Raw genomic sequence first — 19,934 nt, 5'->3', positions numbered from 1 at the left:
TACTGTAAAGACGCCCATTACAAGCAGAATAATCAAGATAAATTTAAATGTACATTTGATTACAATGATTACAATGATTATGTTAAACAAAAGAAAATCATAAAAAAAAACAACCCCAAAAACATCAATATGTGATATATATATAGTTATATATATCTATACATTTTTTTTTTATATAATATATATGGTACGTTTGCATTGCTTGTCATTCACTAACTTTTGGGTTATATTTATCTATTTTGTTTCCCAAAAGAGGGGGTTGTTTAACCACTTCCGACATAAAATCACAAAAATGGTCTGTCAAATTGGATGAATTTAAAATGCGCAAATTGACAGCTATTCTGCTTATATTTGCTCATTTGTATATTATTTTCCAAGGTATATTACAAATGTAAACACAGTCACCTATGTGGTCGTTTTATACCAACACCCTCACTTATCTGGTTCTTGTCTACATCGTAAACATGTTTTCTTCATCTGTAATTATAAACATGAAAACTGTGGAGAAAAAAGTGTTATTTCGAAACTGTTCATCAGGCCCGTAGCCAGGAATTTCCTAAGGGGGGTTCGTTGGACTCACAAACTCGACTTTAACAGTCACAATTCGAACAGAACATTGAATTTAACAGTGCTTATTTGTTTTCAAAGGGGGATTCGTCCGAACCCCCTCTGGCTACGGGTATGTACATACATACATTACAGTACTAATATGTCAAATATAATAGATAATATGAGGCAGGCATAACCTGTGAATGGGGACGAAGCCTGAAAGTATTATTTTTTTGAATTGAAACATGTTAATAAAAGAAACGGAAATACCGTGACGTTACCGATTTTGGTTCTGTTGTTAGGGATTTAGCTGTGACTTTTTTTAAGTTATGACGTCATATTCAATGTAAGCAAAAGAAACGCTTTCATCAGGTAATGTTTTTTTTCCATATGAAATAATTATTAAAAATGAATTTGTATTGAATTCCAATCCTATATTTTACTAGACTGATAAATATATATTTTTTTCAAAATCTCATGCACACAAGACAGATTTCTGCGCAAATGCAAGGAAACCGGAACAGGAAGTAGGTCTGAAAAAAAGTTTACGCTTTTGAGTTCATTAGCAGAATGAAAAATTCGGGAAATTTTCCTGTTTTTTTTTTTTTTTTTTCTTTATAGATTTTTCTTCCGTAACTGAGGACTTCGTCCCCATATTAGACAATAGAAAATTTCATGGCCATACAGTTACGACATAAGTTTAAATCATATAAAAAAAACCATAATTATATTTTATTCTATGGTTTGGTTCGCTTCTAAGATATCGTGTAGTCATCTGTACATGATAGTAATCAGTTCTCAATAGCAATGCTTGTGATTAAAATAAAAGTAGTTTGCGAAATCACACCTGTTTTCTATATAGCTATTTGTCGGTATTTTAAGGACAGAAAAAAAGCTGCTTCAAGCAAGCAATAATTTCAATTTCAATTTCAGACATTTTACATCAGTAAAAATAATATTTTCGATTTTAGCCTACTTTTCCTTATTCCCAAAACGACCTCAACTTCATTCCCTCGGTTCATAAAAAGCACGTTTTCAAATGTAAACTAAAACCTGCTAACATGTTTAACCCTGCCGCATTATTGATGTATGTGCCTGTCCTAAGTCAGGAGCCTGCAATTCAGTGGTTGTTGTTTGTTTATGTGTGACATATTTGTTTTTCGTTCATTTTTTTTAACATAAATAAGGCCGTTTGTTTTCTTGTTTTACATTGTCTTATCATGATCAGGGCCTTTTATAGCTGACTATGCGGTATGGGCTTTGCTCATTGTTGAAGGCCTTACGGTGACCTATAGTTGTTTTATGTTTGTGTCATTTGGTCTTTTGTGGATAGTTGTCTCATTGGCAATCATACCACATCTTCTTTTTTATAAGCTCGAAAAGAAGGTCAAGTCCACATACGTTATATACAATTGTAAGATGTGGTGTGATATGGCTATGGAAAAAAATCTATGGAACACAGTTTGGGCCATATATTATCAACTATAAAATTTAATCCAATTCAATTATCAGAAAAGTAATGCCCTTTTAATATTGTTACTGAGACAGAAAAATATTTACAACAACGTGACAACATATTATATCATATAAGAATTGGCTCAATGATTTAAAATCCATCTAAAATTAATATTCAATGCATATTTTTGTCCGTGAGTGATAATTCCTTAGATATTGGTTAAAGATGCCTCAATTGATTGAAAAGGTTAAAATTCATAAAAAAAAAAAATGTTTTCTAGAGACAAATGATAGTTATTTGATACTTTTCTTCAATTTGCGTAATTTTAAATCTTCTATTGATATAAAAAACATGCTATCCATACTACACTTTTCACAACTATCGAGAACTGATGACGTATTGCACACAATGTCAAAATTGAGCACAACAACAGATGTTTTGATTTTTTCTTAATTTACGCAAGAGAAAATCGTGAGGATAATAGGAAATGAATAAAGTATCTACTAAATTAACACAATCAGCTTTAACCACATGTACGCTGAACACTGAAACATATAAAATAAAAATTGCTAAAAGTTGAACGGATAATACAAATTGTAAAAAACGAAGCACAAGAATTAAATCATAAGTTTTAAGAAAAAAAGTACCAAAAGTTATTACTTAGGTGTTACATTCTTGGAGATCATACAGTCATTATTTATAAAGGGCCAAGAGAACCTATGGTCACCTTTTAGCCTTCGCTAGTTGCATCTCATCTAATAGGATTTTTTTTTTTTATATATTATTCATAGTAATAGGCTACTAACTATTTGACTAATGAAGAAAGCAATTAATATCTTGGGAACCAGTAAAGTAATTCATGATTGATTTTAAACATGTATATGACTTTGAGTTTGTCCAGGTTTTAATGAAATGAGGAAAAAGCACAAGAAATTAATTGTACCAACACGAAACACTGAAAATAGTTAAGGGGAAAGATGAGGCACACACATTGAACCAAACACAAAAAAAACGAGAAATAAATATTTGAGAAACTAAAACACATATGATATAAAGGTGGAACACATTGCATGAAAATAACCCTTTACCAACCTCTTAACAGAAAACAACTGCCATGACTGGAAGAGTCTTCCAATGATAACATATTTTTTCTTTAATTTGTAGAATGTTTCTGTGCTTTAGCACCTCAAATGATACTTAGCCCAGACCATGATCAAATTAATGTCAAGGAAGGTCAAAGTTTAGAGGTTAACTGTAGTGTCAAGGACAGAGACCATGCAGAAAAATGGCAGATACCATACTGGAAAGCTAGAGGGCAAGTCTATCGTAGGCAAAACTTGCCTCAGAATATCACCAGCTACCACACAGCAACATTATACTTCCAGAGAATACACAAATCTGATGCTGGGTTATATAAGTGTTTATATAATACAACATCCTCAGTTATTACTAAAAGATTGTATATAATGGTCAAAAATGCTAGATGTAAGTTACATTATAGATATAAATAATTTAAAGGTACTGGTATATTTTGTGTATTAAGATGAAGCCTAGATTTAAATTTGTTGAACTAGATAATCATGAAAAAATCCTATGCCTGGTACCAAAGTAATTTAGATCTGCCAAAAATTCAGTTTTCTTTTATTTTGAATTTTATTCTTGACACATTTGCAAAAATAATATTACATAAAAATATGTAGATTTGATTGTATATTAATAAAACTTTTAACTAAAAAAAACTATTATTTTTAAGGCAATATAGATTAATCATTTTAAAATTCAACAACTGCATTGAGAAGAAAATGTGCATAAAAAACAAAAACTGTTTGTCTGATCATCTAACATGGTTTATGGTTCTTTAAAAATAAATATAAAAAATAATTTATACAAATATATCGTTACAACTTTTTTGTCACAACTCCTGCAAACAGTTTATAACAAATTTAATTATTTATGGATACTAGAAATATTAATGCCTTTTATTTTAGGTTAACAAAATTTATCTGATATAAAAAAAAGAAATGTTATTATACAAAATGTATCACAATGTAGTTATCTATGAATAATCTTGATAATAGAGCTATTTATGTTTTTTTTAGGTTAACAAAATTAATCAAAAATGATTTATTCTTTTTTGTTTCAGCAAGCATTGACCATAAATGTGGAAGTAATCAGTTCAAATGTGAAGGGAGCAGTCATTGTATAGCTTTACATTATCGCTGTAACAACTGGACTGATTGTGAAGATGGTTCAGATGAAATACATTGTATAGGTAAGGACAATATTGTAGTAATCACTGTAAGTATGAAAGATATCAAAGTTATCACTGTATAAGTATGAAAGATATCAGTAATTGTTGTATTAGTATCAAAGATATTAGAGTTATCACTGTATAAGTAAGAAATATATCAGAATGATCACTGTACAATAGGGAAGATATCAGAATAATCATTTTATAAGTAAACGATATCAGAGTAATCACTGTATAGGTAGGAAAGATATCAGAGTAATCACTGTATAGGTAGGAAAGATATCAGAGAAATCACTGTAATGGTAGGAAAGATATCAGAGTATTCACTGTATAGGTAGGAAAGATATCAGAGTATTCAATGTATAGGTAGGAAAGATATCAGAGTAATCACTATAAGTAGGAAAGAGATCAGAGTAATCACTGTATAGGTAGGAAAGAATCAGAGTAATCACTGTATAGGTAAGAAAGATATCAGAGTATTCACTGTATAAATAGGGAAGATATAAGAGTAATCACTGTATAAATAGGAAATATATCAGAGTAATCACTTTATAAATAGGGAAGATATCAGAGTAATCACTATATAGGTAGGAAAGAATCAGAGTAATCACTGTATAGGTAAGAAAGATATCAGAGTATTCACTGTATAAATAGGGAAGATATCAGAGTAATCACTGTATAAGTAGGAAATATATTATGGTAATCACTGTATAGGTAAGGAAGATATCAGAGTAATCACTATAAGTAGGAAAGATATCAGAGTAATCACTGTATAGGTATGAAAGATATCATAGTAATCACTGTATAGGTAAGGAAGATATCAGAGTGATTACTGTATAGGTAGGAAAGATATCAGAGTATTCACTGTATAAATAGGAAAGATATCAGAGCACACACACTGTATAGGTAAGAAAAATATCATAGTAATCACTGTATAGGTAAGAAAGATATCAGAGTAATCACTGTATAGGAAAGTAAAATATCAGAGTGATCACTGTATAAATAGGGAAGATATCAGAGTGATCACTGTATAAATAGGGAAGATATCAGAGTAATCACTGTATAAGTAGGAAAGATATCATAGTAATCACTGTATAGGTAAGAAATATATCAGAGTATTCACTGTATAAATAGGGAAGATATCAGAGTAATCACTGTATAAGTAGGAAAGATATCAGAGTAATCACTGTATAAGTAGGAAAGCTATCAAAGAAATTACTGTATAGGTAGGAAAGATATCAGAGTAATCACTGTATAGGTAGGAAAGAATCAGAGTAACCACTATTTAGGTAAGAAAGATATCAGAGTATTCACTGTATAAATAGGGAAGATATCAGAGTAATCACTGTATAAGTAGGAAAGATATCAGAGTAATCACTTTATAAATAGGAAAGATATCAGAGTAATCACTGTATAGGTAGGAAAGAATCAGAGTAATCACTGTATAGGTTAGAAAGATATCAGAGTATTCACTGTATAGGTTAGAAAGATATCAGAGTATTCACTGTATAAATAGGGAAGATATCAGAGTAATCACTGTATAAGTAGGAAATATATCATAGTAATCACTGTATAGGTAAGGAAGATATCAGAGTAATCACTGTATAGGTAGGAAAGATATCAGAGTATTCACTGTATAGGTAAGAAATATATCAGAGTAATCACTGTCTGTATAGGTAGGAAAGATATCAGAGTATTCACTGTATAGGTAAGAAATATATCATGGTAATCACTGTATAGGTAAGGAAGATATCAGAGTAATCACTATAAGTAGGAAAGATATCAGAGTAATCACTGTATAGGTATGAAAGATATCATAGTAATCACTGTATAGGTTAGAAAGATATCAGAGTATTCACTGTATAGGTTAGAAAGATATCAGAGTATTCACTGTATAAATAGGGAAGATATCAGAGTAATCACTGTATAAGTAGGAAATATATCATAGTAATCACTGTATAGGTAAGGAAGATATCAGAGTAATCACTGTATAGGTAGGAAAGATATCAGAGTATTCACTGTATAGGTAAGAAATATATCAGAGTAATCACTGTCTGTATAGGTAGGAAAGATATCAGAGTATTCACTGTATAGGTAAGAAATATATCATGGTAATCACTGTATAAGTAGGAAAGATATCAGAGTAATCACTTTATAAATAGGAAAGATATCAGAGTAATCACTGTATAGGTAGGAAAGAATCAGAGTAATCACTGTATAGGTTAGAAAGATATCAGAGTATTCACTGTATAGGTTAGAAAGATATCAGAGTATTCACTGTATAAATAGGGAAGATATCAGAGTAATCACTGTATAAGTAGGAAATATATCATAGTAATCACTGTATAGGTAAGGAAGATATCAGAGTAATCACTGTATAGGTAGGAAAGATATCAGAGTATTCACTGTATAGGTAAGAAATATATCAGAGTAATCACTGTCTGTATAGGTAGGAAAGATATCAGAGTATTCACTGTATAGGTAAGAAATATATCATGGTAATCACTGTATAGGTAAGGAAGATATCAGAGTAATCACTATAAGTAGGAAAGATATCAGAGTAATCACTGTATAGGTATGAAAGATATCATAGTAATCACTGTATAGGTAAGGAAGATATCAGAGTGATTACTGTATAGGTAGGAAAGATATCAGAGTATTCACTATAAATAGGAAAGATATCAGAGCACACACTGTATAGGTAAGAAAGATATCATAGTAATCACTGTATAGGTAAGAAAGATATCAGAGTAATCACTGTATAGGAAAGTAAAATATCAGAGTGATCACTGTATAAATAGGGAAGATATCAGAGTGATCACTGTATAAATAGGGAAGATATCAGAGTAATCACTGTATAAGTAGGAAATATATCATGGTAATCACTGTATAGGTAAGGAAGATATCAGAGTAATCACTATAAGTAGGAAAGATATCAGAGTAATCACTGTATAGGTATGAAAGATATCATAGTAATCGCTGTATAGGTAAGGAAGATATCAGAGTGATTACTGTATAGGTAGGAAAGATATCAGAGTATTCACTGTATAAATAGGAAAGATATCAGAGCACACACACTGTATAGGTAAGAAAGATATCATAGTAATCACTGTATAGGTAAGAAAGATATCAGAGTAATCACTGTATAGGAAAGTAAAATATCAGAGTGATCACTGTATAAATAGGGAAGATATCAAAGTGATCACTGTATAAATAGGGAAGATATCAGAGTAATCACTGTATAAGTAGGAAAGATATCATAGTAATCACTGTATAAATAGGAAAGATATCATAGTATTCACTGTATAGGTAAGGAAGATATCAGAGTATTCACTGTATAGGTAAGGAAGATATCAGAGTATTCACTGTATAAATAGGGAAGATATCAGAGTAATCACTGTATAAGTAGGAAATATATCATAGTATTCACTGTATAGGTAAGGAAGATATCAGAGTATTCACTGTATAGGTAAGAAATATATCAGAGTATTCACTGTATAAGTAGGAAAGCTATCATAGAAATTACTGTATAGGTAGGAAAGATGTCAAAGTAATCACTGTATAAGTATGAAAGATATCAGAGTTATCACTGTATAGGTAGGAAAGATGTCAAAGTAATCACTGTATAAGTAGGAAAGATATCAGAGTTATCACTGTCTAAATAGGAAAGATATCAGATTAATCACTGAATAAATAGGAAAGTTATCATAGAAATTACTGTATAGGTAGGAAAGATGTCAAAGTAATCACTGTATAAGTATGAAAGATATCAGAGTTATCACTGTCTAAATAGGAAAGATATCAGATTAATCACTGTATAAGTAGGAAAGATATCAGATTAATCACTGTATAAGTAGGAAAGCTATCATAGAAATTACTGTATAGGTAGGAAAGATGTCAAAGTAATCACTGTATAAGTATGAAAGATATCAGAGTTATCACTGTCTAAATAGGAAAGATATCAGAGTAATCACTGAATAAATAGGAAAGCTATCACAGAAATTACTGTATAGGAAGGAAAGATGTCAAAGTGATCACTGTGTAAGTAAGGCTAATATCAGAGTAATTACTGTGTAAGTAAGGCTAATATCAGAGTAATTACTGTACAGGTATGAAAAATATCAGAGTAATTTATAGGTAGGAAAGATATCAGTAATAACTGAATAAGTAGGAAAGATATTAGAATAATCACTGTATAAGTAACATGTGTAAGAGAAACATTTGTGTATTGGATTGAGGAACATTATTGTATAAATAAGTGATATTTATAAAGAACATTATTGTATAGATAAGTGATATTTATAAAGAACATTATTGTATAGATAAGACTATTCATTGTATATAAATAACATGAATCGTAGAATGATCTTAAAGGTATTGGTAGGAGAAAGTTGATTCAGTATAATTAGAAGATGAATTATATCTATGAGATGTATGGTTGTTAAATCGATTAAATCCTTAACTGGTAACTCAGTATGCTGATCACATTTCAGGTCTCTGTGAGAAAAAGTTCCGTTGTTTAAATGGGAAATGTATTGACCAAGAATTAGTCTGTGATAAAGAGAACAATTGTGGAGATGCTTCAGATGAATATTGTCAGCTACAAAACATTGCTGAACAAAAGAAAGGTATGTTTGTAAGCACTAACATTCTTAAGTGGAACAACAATACTAATATGCCTGGTCTGTGATGTTACAGAAGGGGCAGTAGTACCAACTTGTAAGCACTAACATTCTTAAGTGGAACAACGATACTAATATGCCTGGTCTGTAGGGTTAAAGAAGGGTCAGTAGTACTAACGTGTAAGCACTAACATTCTTAAGTGGAACAACAATATTAATATCCCTGGTCTGTGATGTTACAGAAGGGGCAGTAGTACCAACTTGTAAGCACTAACATTCTTAAGTGGAACAACGATACTAATATGCCTGGTCTGTAGGGTTAAAGAAGGGTCAGTAGTACTAACGTGTAAGCACTAACATTCTTAAGTGGAACAACAATATTAATATCCCTGGTCTGTAATGTTACAGAAGGGGCAGTAGTACCAACTTGTAAGCACTAACATTCTTAAGTGGAACAACAATATTAATATCCCTGGTCTGTAATGTTACAGAAGGGGCAGTAGTACCAACTTGTAAGCACTAACATTCTTAAGTGGAACAACAATATTAATATCCCTGGTCTGTAATGTTACAGAAGGGGCAGTAGTACCAACTTGTAAGCACTAACAATCTTAAGTGGAACAACAATATTAATATCCCTGGTCTGTAATGTTACAGAAGGGGCAGTAGTACCAACTTGTAAGCACTAACATTCTTAAGTGGAACAACAATACTAATATGCCTAGTCTGTGATGTTACAGAAGGGGCAGTAGTACCAACTTGTAAGCACTAACATTCTTAAGTGGAACAACAATATTAATATCCCTGGTCTGTAATGTTACAGAAGGGGCAGTAGTACCAACTTGTAAGCACTAACAATCTTAAGTGGAACAACAATATTAATATCCCTGGTCTGTAATGTTACAGAAGGGGCAGTAGTACCAACTTGTAAGCACTAACATTCTTAAGTGGAACAACAATACTAATATGCCTGGTCTGTGATGTTACAGAAGGGGCAGTAGTACCAACTTGTAAGCACTAACATTCTTAAGTGGAACAACAATATTAATATCCCTGGTCTGTAATGTTACAGAAGGGGCAGTAGTACCAACTTGTAAGCACTAACATTCTTAAGTGGAACAACAATATTAATATCCCTGGTCTGTAATGTTACAGAAGGGGCAGTAGTACCAACTTGTAAGCACTAACATTCTTAAGTGGAACAACAATATTAATATCCCTGGTCTGTAATGTTACAGAAGGGGCAGTAGTACCAACTTGTAAGCACTAACATTCTTAAGTGGAACAACAATATTAATATCCCTGGTCTGTAATGTTACAGAAGGGGCAGTAGTACCAACTTGTAAGCACTAACATTCTTAAGTGGAACAACAATACTAATATGCCTAGTCTGTGATGTTACAGAAGGGGCAGTAGTACCAACTTGTAAGCACTAACATTCTTAAGTGGAACAACAATATTAATATCCCTAGTCTGTAATGTTACAGAAGGGGCAGTAGTACCAACTTGTAAGCACTAACAATCTTAAGTGGAACAACAATATTAATATCCCTGGTCTGTAATGTTACAGAAGGGGCAGTAGTACCAACTTGTAAGCACTAACATTCTTAAGTGGAACAACAATATTAATATCCCTGGTCTGTAATGTTACAGAAGGGGCAGTAGTACCAACTTGTAAGCACTAACATTCTTAAGTGGAACAACAATATTAATATCCCTGGTCTGTAATGTTACAGAAGGGGCAGTAGTACCAACTTGTAAGCACTAACATTCTTAAGTGGAACAACAATATTAATATCCCTGGTCTGTAATGTTACAGAAGGGGCAGTATTACCAACTTGTAAGCACTAACAATCTTAAGTGGAACAACAATATTAATATCCCTGGTCTGTAATGTTACAGAAGGGGCAGTAGTACCAACTTGTAAGCACTAACATTCTTAAGTGGAACAACAATATTAATATCCCTGGTCTGTAATGTTACAGAAGGGGCAGTAGTACCAACTTGTAAGCACTAACATTCTTAAGTGGAACAACAATATTAATATTCCTGGTCTATAATGTTACAGAAGGGTCATGGGATACTAACGTGTAAGGATTCTTGTGTTAGTATTAATAATAATGTTAAACTTATCCGGTTGGTGGAAAGATGTATCTAAGAATTGTAAAAAGCATGGAAAGAAAAACTTACTTTTATGTATGCTTTAGATGTATCAGCATGATGATAATACAGAATGTAAATAAATTTAGTAATAAGACATGATTCAGAGTAATAATCATGATAATAATTGTTATTTTTACACACCTTTATAAACACAAAAAAAAAAACCACCTTGAAAATACCTTTGTGTAGAATAGAAAAAAAATATATCTTGTAACAGTTTTCTATTTTTGTAAAGATTTGTATTACATCACCCTCAGCAACTAGGAACAGACCTGGGTATATGATATAACAATTATTATTTCAAAATCTGCATTTATTTATACTTGCATTTTGAATCAAAAAGAATTTTTATATAAATTGTAGTTCATTACTATGCTAGGAATGCTAGATGTGTTATAGACAAATGAAAGATACTGAGTTATTTTTTGATTACTTTACATAAAGTCATTGTGTGAATTTTGTCTCGCAGAATTTGAAGAATAATGCAAATTGGGTCTTGTTTACTTTTAAAATCCATTCTGTAATGATCTTTCATCAATTATAACATGATTGAAGTAAAGGTATTTGTATTGTAATACAGGTAATGCCTTTGTATAAAGTATCGTAGTATCGACTCGTAGTAATGCACTAAAACAGAAATAAAACTGTGCTTCATTTTAAGGTTAATATTAAAACACTATTTTATTATAGTAAACATCATTTGTCAGATACAACTGCCAACTTTTCAAAATGCCCATGGGGGTTTTGCGTGCAAGATGGCTCTCATAGTCCTAAAATAACTTCAAGGGGGCCTTTAAATACATTTTAATGTTATTTTTTGGCTTCTTTATACTTTTGTCATTGTAAAGTTAAATGTTTTGTTTAAAATTGTGGACAAAATTGCTCTTTCAAAATTTCAATTTGGGAGCCTCCATGGGGGAAATACCCCGCAAATAGTGACATTTGACAGGTTTGAAGATATTTACCACTACCTCTATGGAAGACTTAAATATTATTGTAAATTATGCACATGCAACTCACTGTGATTTGGTTAACCTTGATTTAAGCAAGTACAATGAAAAAAATTTAATTTGGATCTAGATCATATATAGAATTGAGAAGATGTGGTATGACTACAACTATGAGTGCTAATGAAAGTCTTTCGACACAGAGCCTTGGCTTACACTTAACAGCAAGCTATAAATGGCACTCAAATTGTCTTAGTGTCAATCAATTCAAACAGGTAAACCAAGGTTGTAATCTACATAAAAACAAGAAACAAAAACCACATCAACCACTAAACAGCAGGTTTCTGACTTGGGACTTGCATAGACATACTGCTACTATCTGCTCGAGTCGGGTTGTTGCCACTTAGACACATTCCACAATGCTTTCTTGATTTTAAATTCAGTGGGTTTACACGTTGGAGTTCAGTATTTTTGGTTATTTGGTTAATGTTTAAAGTTTTATCACGCTATTTTTTTTAAACAGAAAGGGAAGTAACTGTCTATTTCTTGTAATGGAGATTGTTTTTTTTTCAGATACAGCAAATACAACTATAAATGCCACAAAGACACAAGATGATCACATGAGTTGGCTAAAGACAACTTTATATGTAGTGATTGGTTGTACTGTTAGTGTTGTTTTCTTTATTTCTGTGATTGTTGTGGCCGTCTTCCGAATCAGAATGAAACGTAACACCGTACGTAGAACATATGGATCTGAAAGGTCAGGGAGAGGTCAAAGAGATAGTGGTCATGACCCAGTCAATTATCAAGCAGAGGATCCATTCTTAAATATGGCCCCATCTGCGAACTATGGCAATATTATTGTCAATGTGAATAATGGGATTCAGTATGTTCCAGGAGCTGAATTTGCTGAATTTACTGCAATAATGGAAGCTCCACCATCTTATTCAGACGTTGAACAGGAAATATTTGATACTCAGAATATATCCCCTCCTGATTATAGTACAATTGATAGAAATCCATTACGAGTCAATAGTGTGATAAATGTGACTCCGACTAGAAATCAACGACCTAATTCAGGTCAAACGCCTGTCAATAGACGAGACAGATCTAATCAGCCTGTCGATAGCAGGCCTAGAACACAGAATGCTGCTGTTCAGACATTAACTCATCGTTCACATGGTGGACAACGGCCTCAGTCAGGTACAGATAGTCTTCCAAGGCAACCAACCATAAATGTTCAAGGTGGCCAAATTCTTTTAACAAATATCTCAGATAATTCACAGCCTACACAAGTATCAGACAATGAACAAGTTAGCTCAGAGAGACCTTCATCTGCATTGCTTCACGTTCAAAATGGTCAAATAATGTTTGGGAATCTAAACACTACTGACCAATCAGCAAGTACTGACATTGAAAGTAGTGTTCCTGTTGATGAAAGTCAGGACAATAATCCTAGAACTAATATACAGGTGTGTGAAGGACAAATTGTATTGGCCAGTGAAAATACCCCTGCTGTCATTACAGAAAACCCCACAGTTAATGAAAGTCCTAGCAGACGACAGTTAGATGTCTGTGAAGGTCAAATAGTATTAAAGTGATGTATCTTGCCAATGAAATAGTTAACTTTTGTTCTGTATAATATAATCCATATATGTGCAATTCAGTTCATTCATATTTGTAATTGTTCGTTATAATACTTAGAAAGTTTGTTTGACTTGACAGTTTGAGTACAGTGTGGTGATTGCTGTAAATATCTCAATAAATCCAGTCAAAATCTGTTCATTATTCCACACAGAAGAGCAATTGTATTCAAAATATTGGAAATCCTGAACTAAGAATAATGTTTTCCTAAAGCCTATGTTTTCATGGAAAACAGAATTGTTATTTTCTTCAAATAATTCATTCCGTAAACTTTGGTTAGTTTATTTTTTATTCAGGGTAGCATTAGTGAAACGTGTATTTAGTTATTTTTAGACTACATCTGTGTTCTAGGTTAGTTATTATACATATTTGACTTACTTATATTATAATTTGTTTATATATCATTTAGTAAATTACTGATATTTATAGATTATCAATGGTTTTTCCAATGAGAGTGTTTTTCTCAGCTTAAATCTCATTTAAGGTGGCTCAGTCCACAGATGAGATCTGGCTGAGAAACATCATTGAATTTGGAAGACCATTAATAATCTGATGACATAGTTAATGTTTACATTGACAATGGCCAACGGGTCCTTAGTTTCTAGCAATAAATTTCTTTCTCAAGCCAGCTTGGGGCATATGATCTGAAAAATTATCACAATTTTATTTTACACAAAATGAGCAAAAGTATTGAATCAATATCTTTTTACAGAGACAAACAAAGATCTGCTCTCAACACCAAATTCTATATATAAAAGGATTTATATGTACTGTATTAATGTACAGAAATATAAATTAAAACACCATTGGTTTTAAATGTAAAATTGGGAATAAGCAAGTGTAAATATCATTTTTGGCTGTTTTTTCATGAGCCATATGCATTCCTCAGATTATCAAAGGAGTAGGTCCTGTGAGGGCCAATTTTGACCTCAAATTTCAGGTTCATCTGATGAAAGATTTTGGACACTTTTTAAACAATCAGTAAATGTGAAAGATAAGAACCGATTAAAGTCTCAAATTCAAGCTTAGATATGAAAAATCTATCCAATATCATGATATGCCATAATATGTCACTTTTCAGATGATTTTTGTCAAAAATGAAAGTGGCTGCATTTGAGTTCACTCTCAACCTTTATTGATGTTATGTATTATCATTAAAGTCATATGAAACGAGTGAGTGGTGAAAAATAATGTTTGTCCAATTCTTGAACCAATGCATGTATACATCATAAACTTAGTCCTCTGTGCACGATTTTATCATTATTTTCGCAAATATATCATATACTCGTCATTTTTTTCCCTCTCTGTTTGTTATGATTTAACAAATATGGCTGCTCATTAAATGCCGTGTTTTGAAGCCGAGTTTTACCGATTGTCACCTTATAGTAAACAAATCACAAAAAGCATGGGTATTGAGCACGTGTTTAACATGTATAATCAGATATTTGTTTATTTCAATGACAGATCCAAGCGTATTTTGGTCACCGGATTTTTACGAGGAGGGTTACTCTCGGGTCACTATGCATACGGAAAATATGTCGGCGAATTGCTTGCTGGAAGCAAGCAATTAAAAATAAGTTAACTTCTTCTAAATGGAACAAATTAAAAAAATTTTCTCAGAAAAAAGGAGATGTACATTAGTTGTATAATGAAAACTATCCATTTAGTTATAAAAAACATATGCATATTTTTTTTTAATTTGAGGTTTCTTATGACTTTAAAAACAACTTACATTTAAATATTAAGAATGAATACAAATGCAGCCACTTCCAGTTAAGATGGAAATCGTCTAAGATTTAACTCAAATGCTAAAATTCAGTAATTTAGCGTGACTTAATGATGCTAGGGCTTGATAAAGGTGCATTGTTTAGAAATGAACAGCCCATATTTATGCAACAGAAGTATTGTACTTTCCAATAAATAGCTTTTTATTATTACATTTTAATAATTTTGTAAAACTGCTATATTTTGGGGCCAAGAAGGGGTCTTACTGGACCTACTCCTTTAAATGAGTGTTGTTTTTTGTGATAGTCCAATTTCTCCTTGATCATAATTATATTCTTTCACTTTGTTGCTTTCTTCTTTAATGAACTGTTATCAAGTTTAATTTTGAGAGTGTTTTTTCAAAGGGGTGGGGAGGGGGAAGGGAGGGAGAGGGTAATCCCTAGTTGTGACATAAATAATAATGTTTGTTTTAGTGTCTGTACAAATTTTCCAAAAAAGGAAATAATATTTTTAGATATTCAGGGTGGAGTTTTTACAGCCAATAAAATTTCTTAAATAATAATTAATGTGTTTGTAAAGTCATTTTTAGTTTGTATCCTTTTTTGTTAGTTTTGGTTAAGGATATGAAGTTTTTTTACTAACATTAATTACACATGGTTGTAGCCTGAAATAATTGTTATTAATTTTATTGTTTTAGTATAGGTCAGGCCTTGATAATTATTCTCTTTTGAATTGTTTCACATTTTGTCATCCCAACACCTTTAAGAACTTAAAAATACTAAACGATATAAGTTTTGCTCATTTTTGAAGGATGTTCATTGATCTGTAGTTGTTCATATTTCTGTCATTTTGTCTTTTGTTGCTCATCATTCTACATACAATTTCTTATTTCATATTTAGGATAAATCAAAAGTAAAATTGTATTGAATCACGAAACATAACATGTTGTTATATAACAATTATTGAAAGATTATTCTCCAAGTACAGCACAAGTTGATCATCTCATGTTTACAATGCAAACGTTATATCAGAAAAGCTATAATAAATTTTTTCTGTAATCAAAAGTAAAAGAAAACATATGCTAACAGTATTCTGATTATCCTTTAAACAGTAATCATAGATAATACATATTATGACTAAAGCACCAGCGTAAGCCTCCAGTTTTATTGTTTGCTTTATGTTTCTCTTTTTTTTTTCTTCTGTGTCCAGTTTTTTGGATTTTTATAATCATGGTTTTGTCTGTCCTTTCCCACTTGTTAAAAAAATAATTTGAATAGAACAGCCTGAATTTCTTTTTATATTTTACCCTTTCTACATGTAAAATGATATTTAGCAGTAATTTAGAGACCATTTAGTTTATACATATACATGTAAATTATATATTACAGAATCTGAGATGTTATGAGGAAACAATTATGTCTTTTGACAAAGGGCATTTTACATATTTATACACATTTATATATATTTTTTACTTAATGTTTTTGTTAAATAGATACAATAGATTTTTCAAACTGTATATTTGAAGTATATTCATACTTGAAACAGAGAGATTTGAGCTTGATGTAAGTTGCATTTTTTTTTGGAATTGTCTAAACAGTTTCCCCCAATGTTTATGCAGTAATATCTTGTGTTTCATAAGTGCATAATTAGAACAGAATATCTATTTATTGCATTGTCTGTCTCGCCTGCATTGAAAGTCACAGAATGCTTGGACTATGTGTGATTCATACATGCATGATTTAAACAGAATATCTATTTAAGTCACAGAATGCTTGACATAGGGACTTCAATCCGACTGCGGCATAAACTATTTGTAGAAAGATGTATATTTAAGAGGTAAACATGAATGCTTCATACCTTGTGTGCACCAAATATAGGATCCTTTCAAAATCTACATAGATATAGGAAGATGTGGTGTGAGTGCCAATGAGACAACTCTCCATCCAAATAACAATTTAAATAGTAAACCATTATAGGTTAAAGTACGTCCTTCAACACAGAGCCTTGGCTCACACCGAACAACAAGCTATAAAGGGCCCCAAAATTACTAGTGTAAAACCATTCAAACGGGAAAACCAACGGTCTAATCTATATAAACAAAACCAGAAACGAGAAACATGTATATATTACATAAACAAACAACAGCTACTGTACATCAGATTCCTGACTTAGGACAGGTGCAAACATTTGCAGGGGGATTAAACGTTTAAATGGATCCAAACCTTCTCCCTTTTTCTGAAACAATAGCATAACATCACAACATAGAAAAACACACGATAAAATATCAATTGGCAGACTTAACTCAATCAAAAAATGTTCGTCAGACAGGGTTCACTTGACTTTATCATGTATATGTATCAGTGATCAAGGTTAAGTTCCTCTGTCAAGTCAATCTTCAATATTATAAGCAAAAGGTCAACTATATTTGGTGTATGGTATGATTGTAAGTTGTAAGTTTCATCTGACCTTTACCTTTTTTTATGGTTCATAAGACAATGTTTTGTTTTTGTTGTTTTGTCTGTTTCTAAGATGCTAATTATTTAAAGGTGTACATGTCTGTCGGGCATGGTTCATAGCAGCTTGACCTCTAAAGATGACTTTATTAATTAGAAATGTCAAATTCAAACATAATATGTATATGCCACCACAGTGATATTTACTCTATATAATTGACCAGATAATAATATTAATATATTTGGCATAGACATTATACATATGAATCCTCATTTCCTGCTCTGTGGGTAAAATTCTTGCATTATTCATTGGTGACAGTTTATTGAAAGGACATTTGATTTACAAAAAACATAATAACATTTAATACTAATATTGAAGACCTTTACAAGCACGGGGATAACTTCGATATTTTTTTGGTAGGGGTGTGCCATTTTTGCCTCAAAAAACATACCCATTTTAATATAACATTCACTGAAATTCAGTACCTATAGTTATATAAATATGTAAGAAAGAATAAACTATACTTACATATACAATATTTAAAATATGACCCATGCTTATATAAGCACTAACTCATCATCGCTCATAATTCATAAATATACCAGCTATCCCTAAGTTTTTATATATAAATTGACATCGTTTGGTGCACATATCTTTTAATAATGGAAGATTCTCAATAGCACATTTATATATGATATGTAGATCATACCCCAAATCAATATACAGTTATCAAATGTAAATGTATTTTAATATAGGATGTCATTAAAAAGGAGGATCATATTTATATAAAATCTCGCAAAATTATGACCCATATTTTTGGCACATCTCTGTATACCCAATAATAGGAAGTTACCCCCCGTGTTTACAAGTTTATACTTGATTTGGGTTTAAAGTTTGAACTGGCCACAAAATCTATGATAATCATTACCCCACACTTTGAATGTAGATTTACAAATAAATGATCTTAATCAAAGTACTACATTTAAACATTACAATGTGATATTGGTATATTTTACTTTAAAGTAAAATATATTTATGTACATATATTGTCTAGTTGAGTGAATTGACTTAATTATGTTTAAATTTAATAGGTTCTGGTTGTAAATATTTGTTATTTTGAATAAAATTGTTGTAGAATGGTTGTTAGGATAATTTGTACATATTTATGCATTTGAATCCATACTGTGAATGAATTTTAAAACTTTGAGCCAGTGAACATTTTGTTGGAGCAATTTTTATTGTATTTCTTAGTTTATAATAAATTTATTATTTTTGAGTTTATATGAAATAAAGTATTAAATACCTTTGTATGTTGTTACAGTCTACATCTAGCTAAATTTGAAAGTAAACACTTGTATAAATTAGAATTTCAATATGAAATTATTTCCATTAGTTAACAAGGCAATGTTCCAATTGTAACTAAAACATAGTGTACATGTGAGGTCACTATTTAGCTTGATACGTCAGTTGTATTTTGCAGAATGCTGAAGATGAAAATTGGGATTTCTGAAGCCATGTTTTTTGCAAGGAAGTTGTATAAAACCTTTTTTACAAAGAAGGCCCAATTTTTTTTTAACATTTAACTGATTTTTCTTCTCATCAAAATCAAAATGGATTCTTTCTATCATTACTAAAAGGTTAACATTCAAATGTAAATATGTTCTTAATTATCCTATTAGAATCAAAATGATACAATGGTCCCTCAATATTTTTTTTAATAAATCATGGCACCATGAATTATATCTTTGTTATATAACAGAAAAGAAAATTTAAAATATTTCAGTAGCCAAATACTGCTGATCACAACATCCCAAAAAAGACCAAAACTTAACTTTGACAACTGAACCATGAATATGAGGTCAAGGTCAGATGACACCTGCTAGCTAGACATGTTCACCTTACAATCATGCCATACACCAAATATAGTAGACCTATTGCATATAGTTTAAGATAAACAGACCAAAACACTAAAACTTAACTATAACCACTGAACCATGAAAATGAGGTCAAGGTCAGATGAGACCTGCCAGTTTGATACTTTACAACTTACAATCCTTCCATACACGAAATATACTAGACATACATGTATTGCTTATAGTGTCTAAGATATGGACTTGACTATC

At 31.3% G+C, this 19,934-nt stretch overlaps 1 protein-coding gene across 1 annotated transcript; it reads left to right on the top strand.

Moving 5' to 3' along the window:
* The first annotated feature begins 262 nt into the window (after positions 1–262).
* LOC134682916 (uncharacterized) lies at positions 263–14,677 on the top strand. Its single transcript, XM_063541833.1, has 5 exons — positions 263–378; positions 3,170–3,490; positions 4,149–4,277; positions 8,750–8,884; positions 12,562–14,677. Exons 1-5 carry the CDS (start codon positions 321–323, stop codon positions 13,587–13,589), a joined length of 1,671 nt encoding a protein of 556 aa, XP_063397903.1. The 5' UTR covers positions 263–320; the 3' UTR covers positions 13,590–14,677.
* Positions 14,678–19,934: the final 5,257 nt, after the last annotated feature.

The sequence above is a fragment of the Mytilus trossulus genome, chromosome 9, assembly GCF_036588685.1.
Source record: "Mytilus trossulus isolate FHL-02 chromosome 9, PNRI_Mtr1.1.1.hap1, whole genome shotgun sequence".
NCBI lineage: Eukaryota > Metazoa > Mollusca > Bivalvia > Mytilida > Mytilidae > Mytilus > Mytilus trossulus.
The sequence above is the reverse complement of the archived record's forward strand: the minus strand, read 5'-3'. Positions and strand labels throughout refer to the sequence as shown.

Excerpts from the sequence above, each read along its gene's own strand:
- LOC134682916 (XM_063541833.1), top strand. The coding sequence starts at position 321 with ATGCGCAAATTGACAGCTATTCTGCTTATATTTGCTCATTTGTATATT. Across the intron at positions 379-3,169 it reads TTTGTATATTATTTTCCAAG|AATGTTTCTGTGCTTTAGCA; the intron begins GTATATTACAAA and ends TTTAATTTGTAG. Across the intron at positions 8,885-12,561 it reads CATTGCTGAACAAAAGAAAG|ATACAGCAAATACAACTATA; the intron begins GTATGTTTGTAA and ends TTTTTTTTTCAG.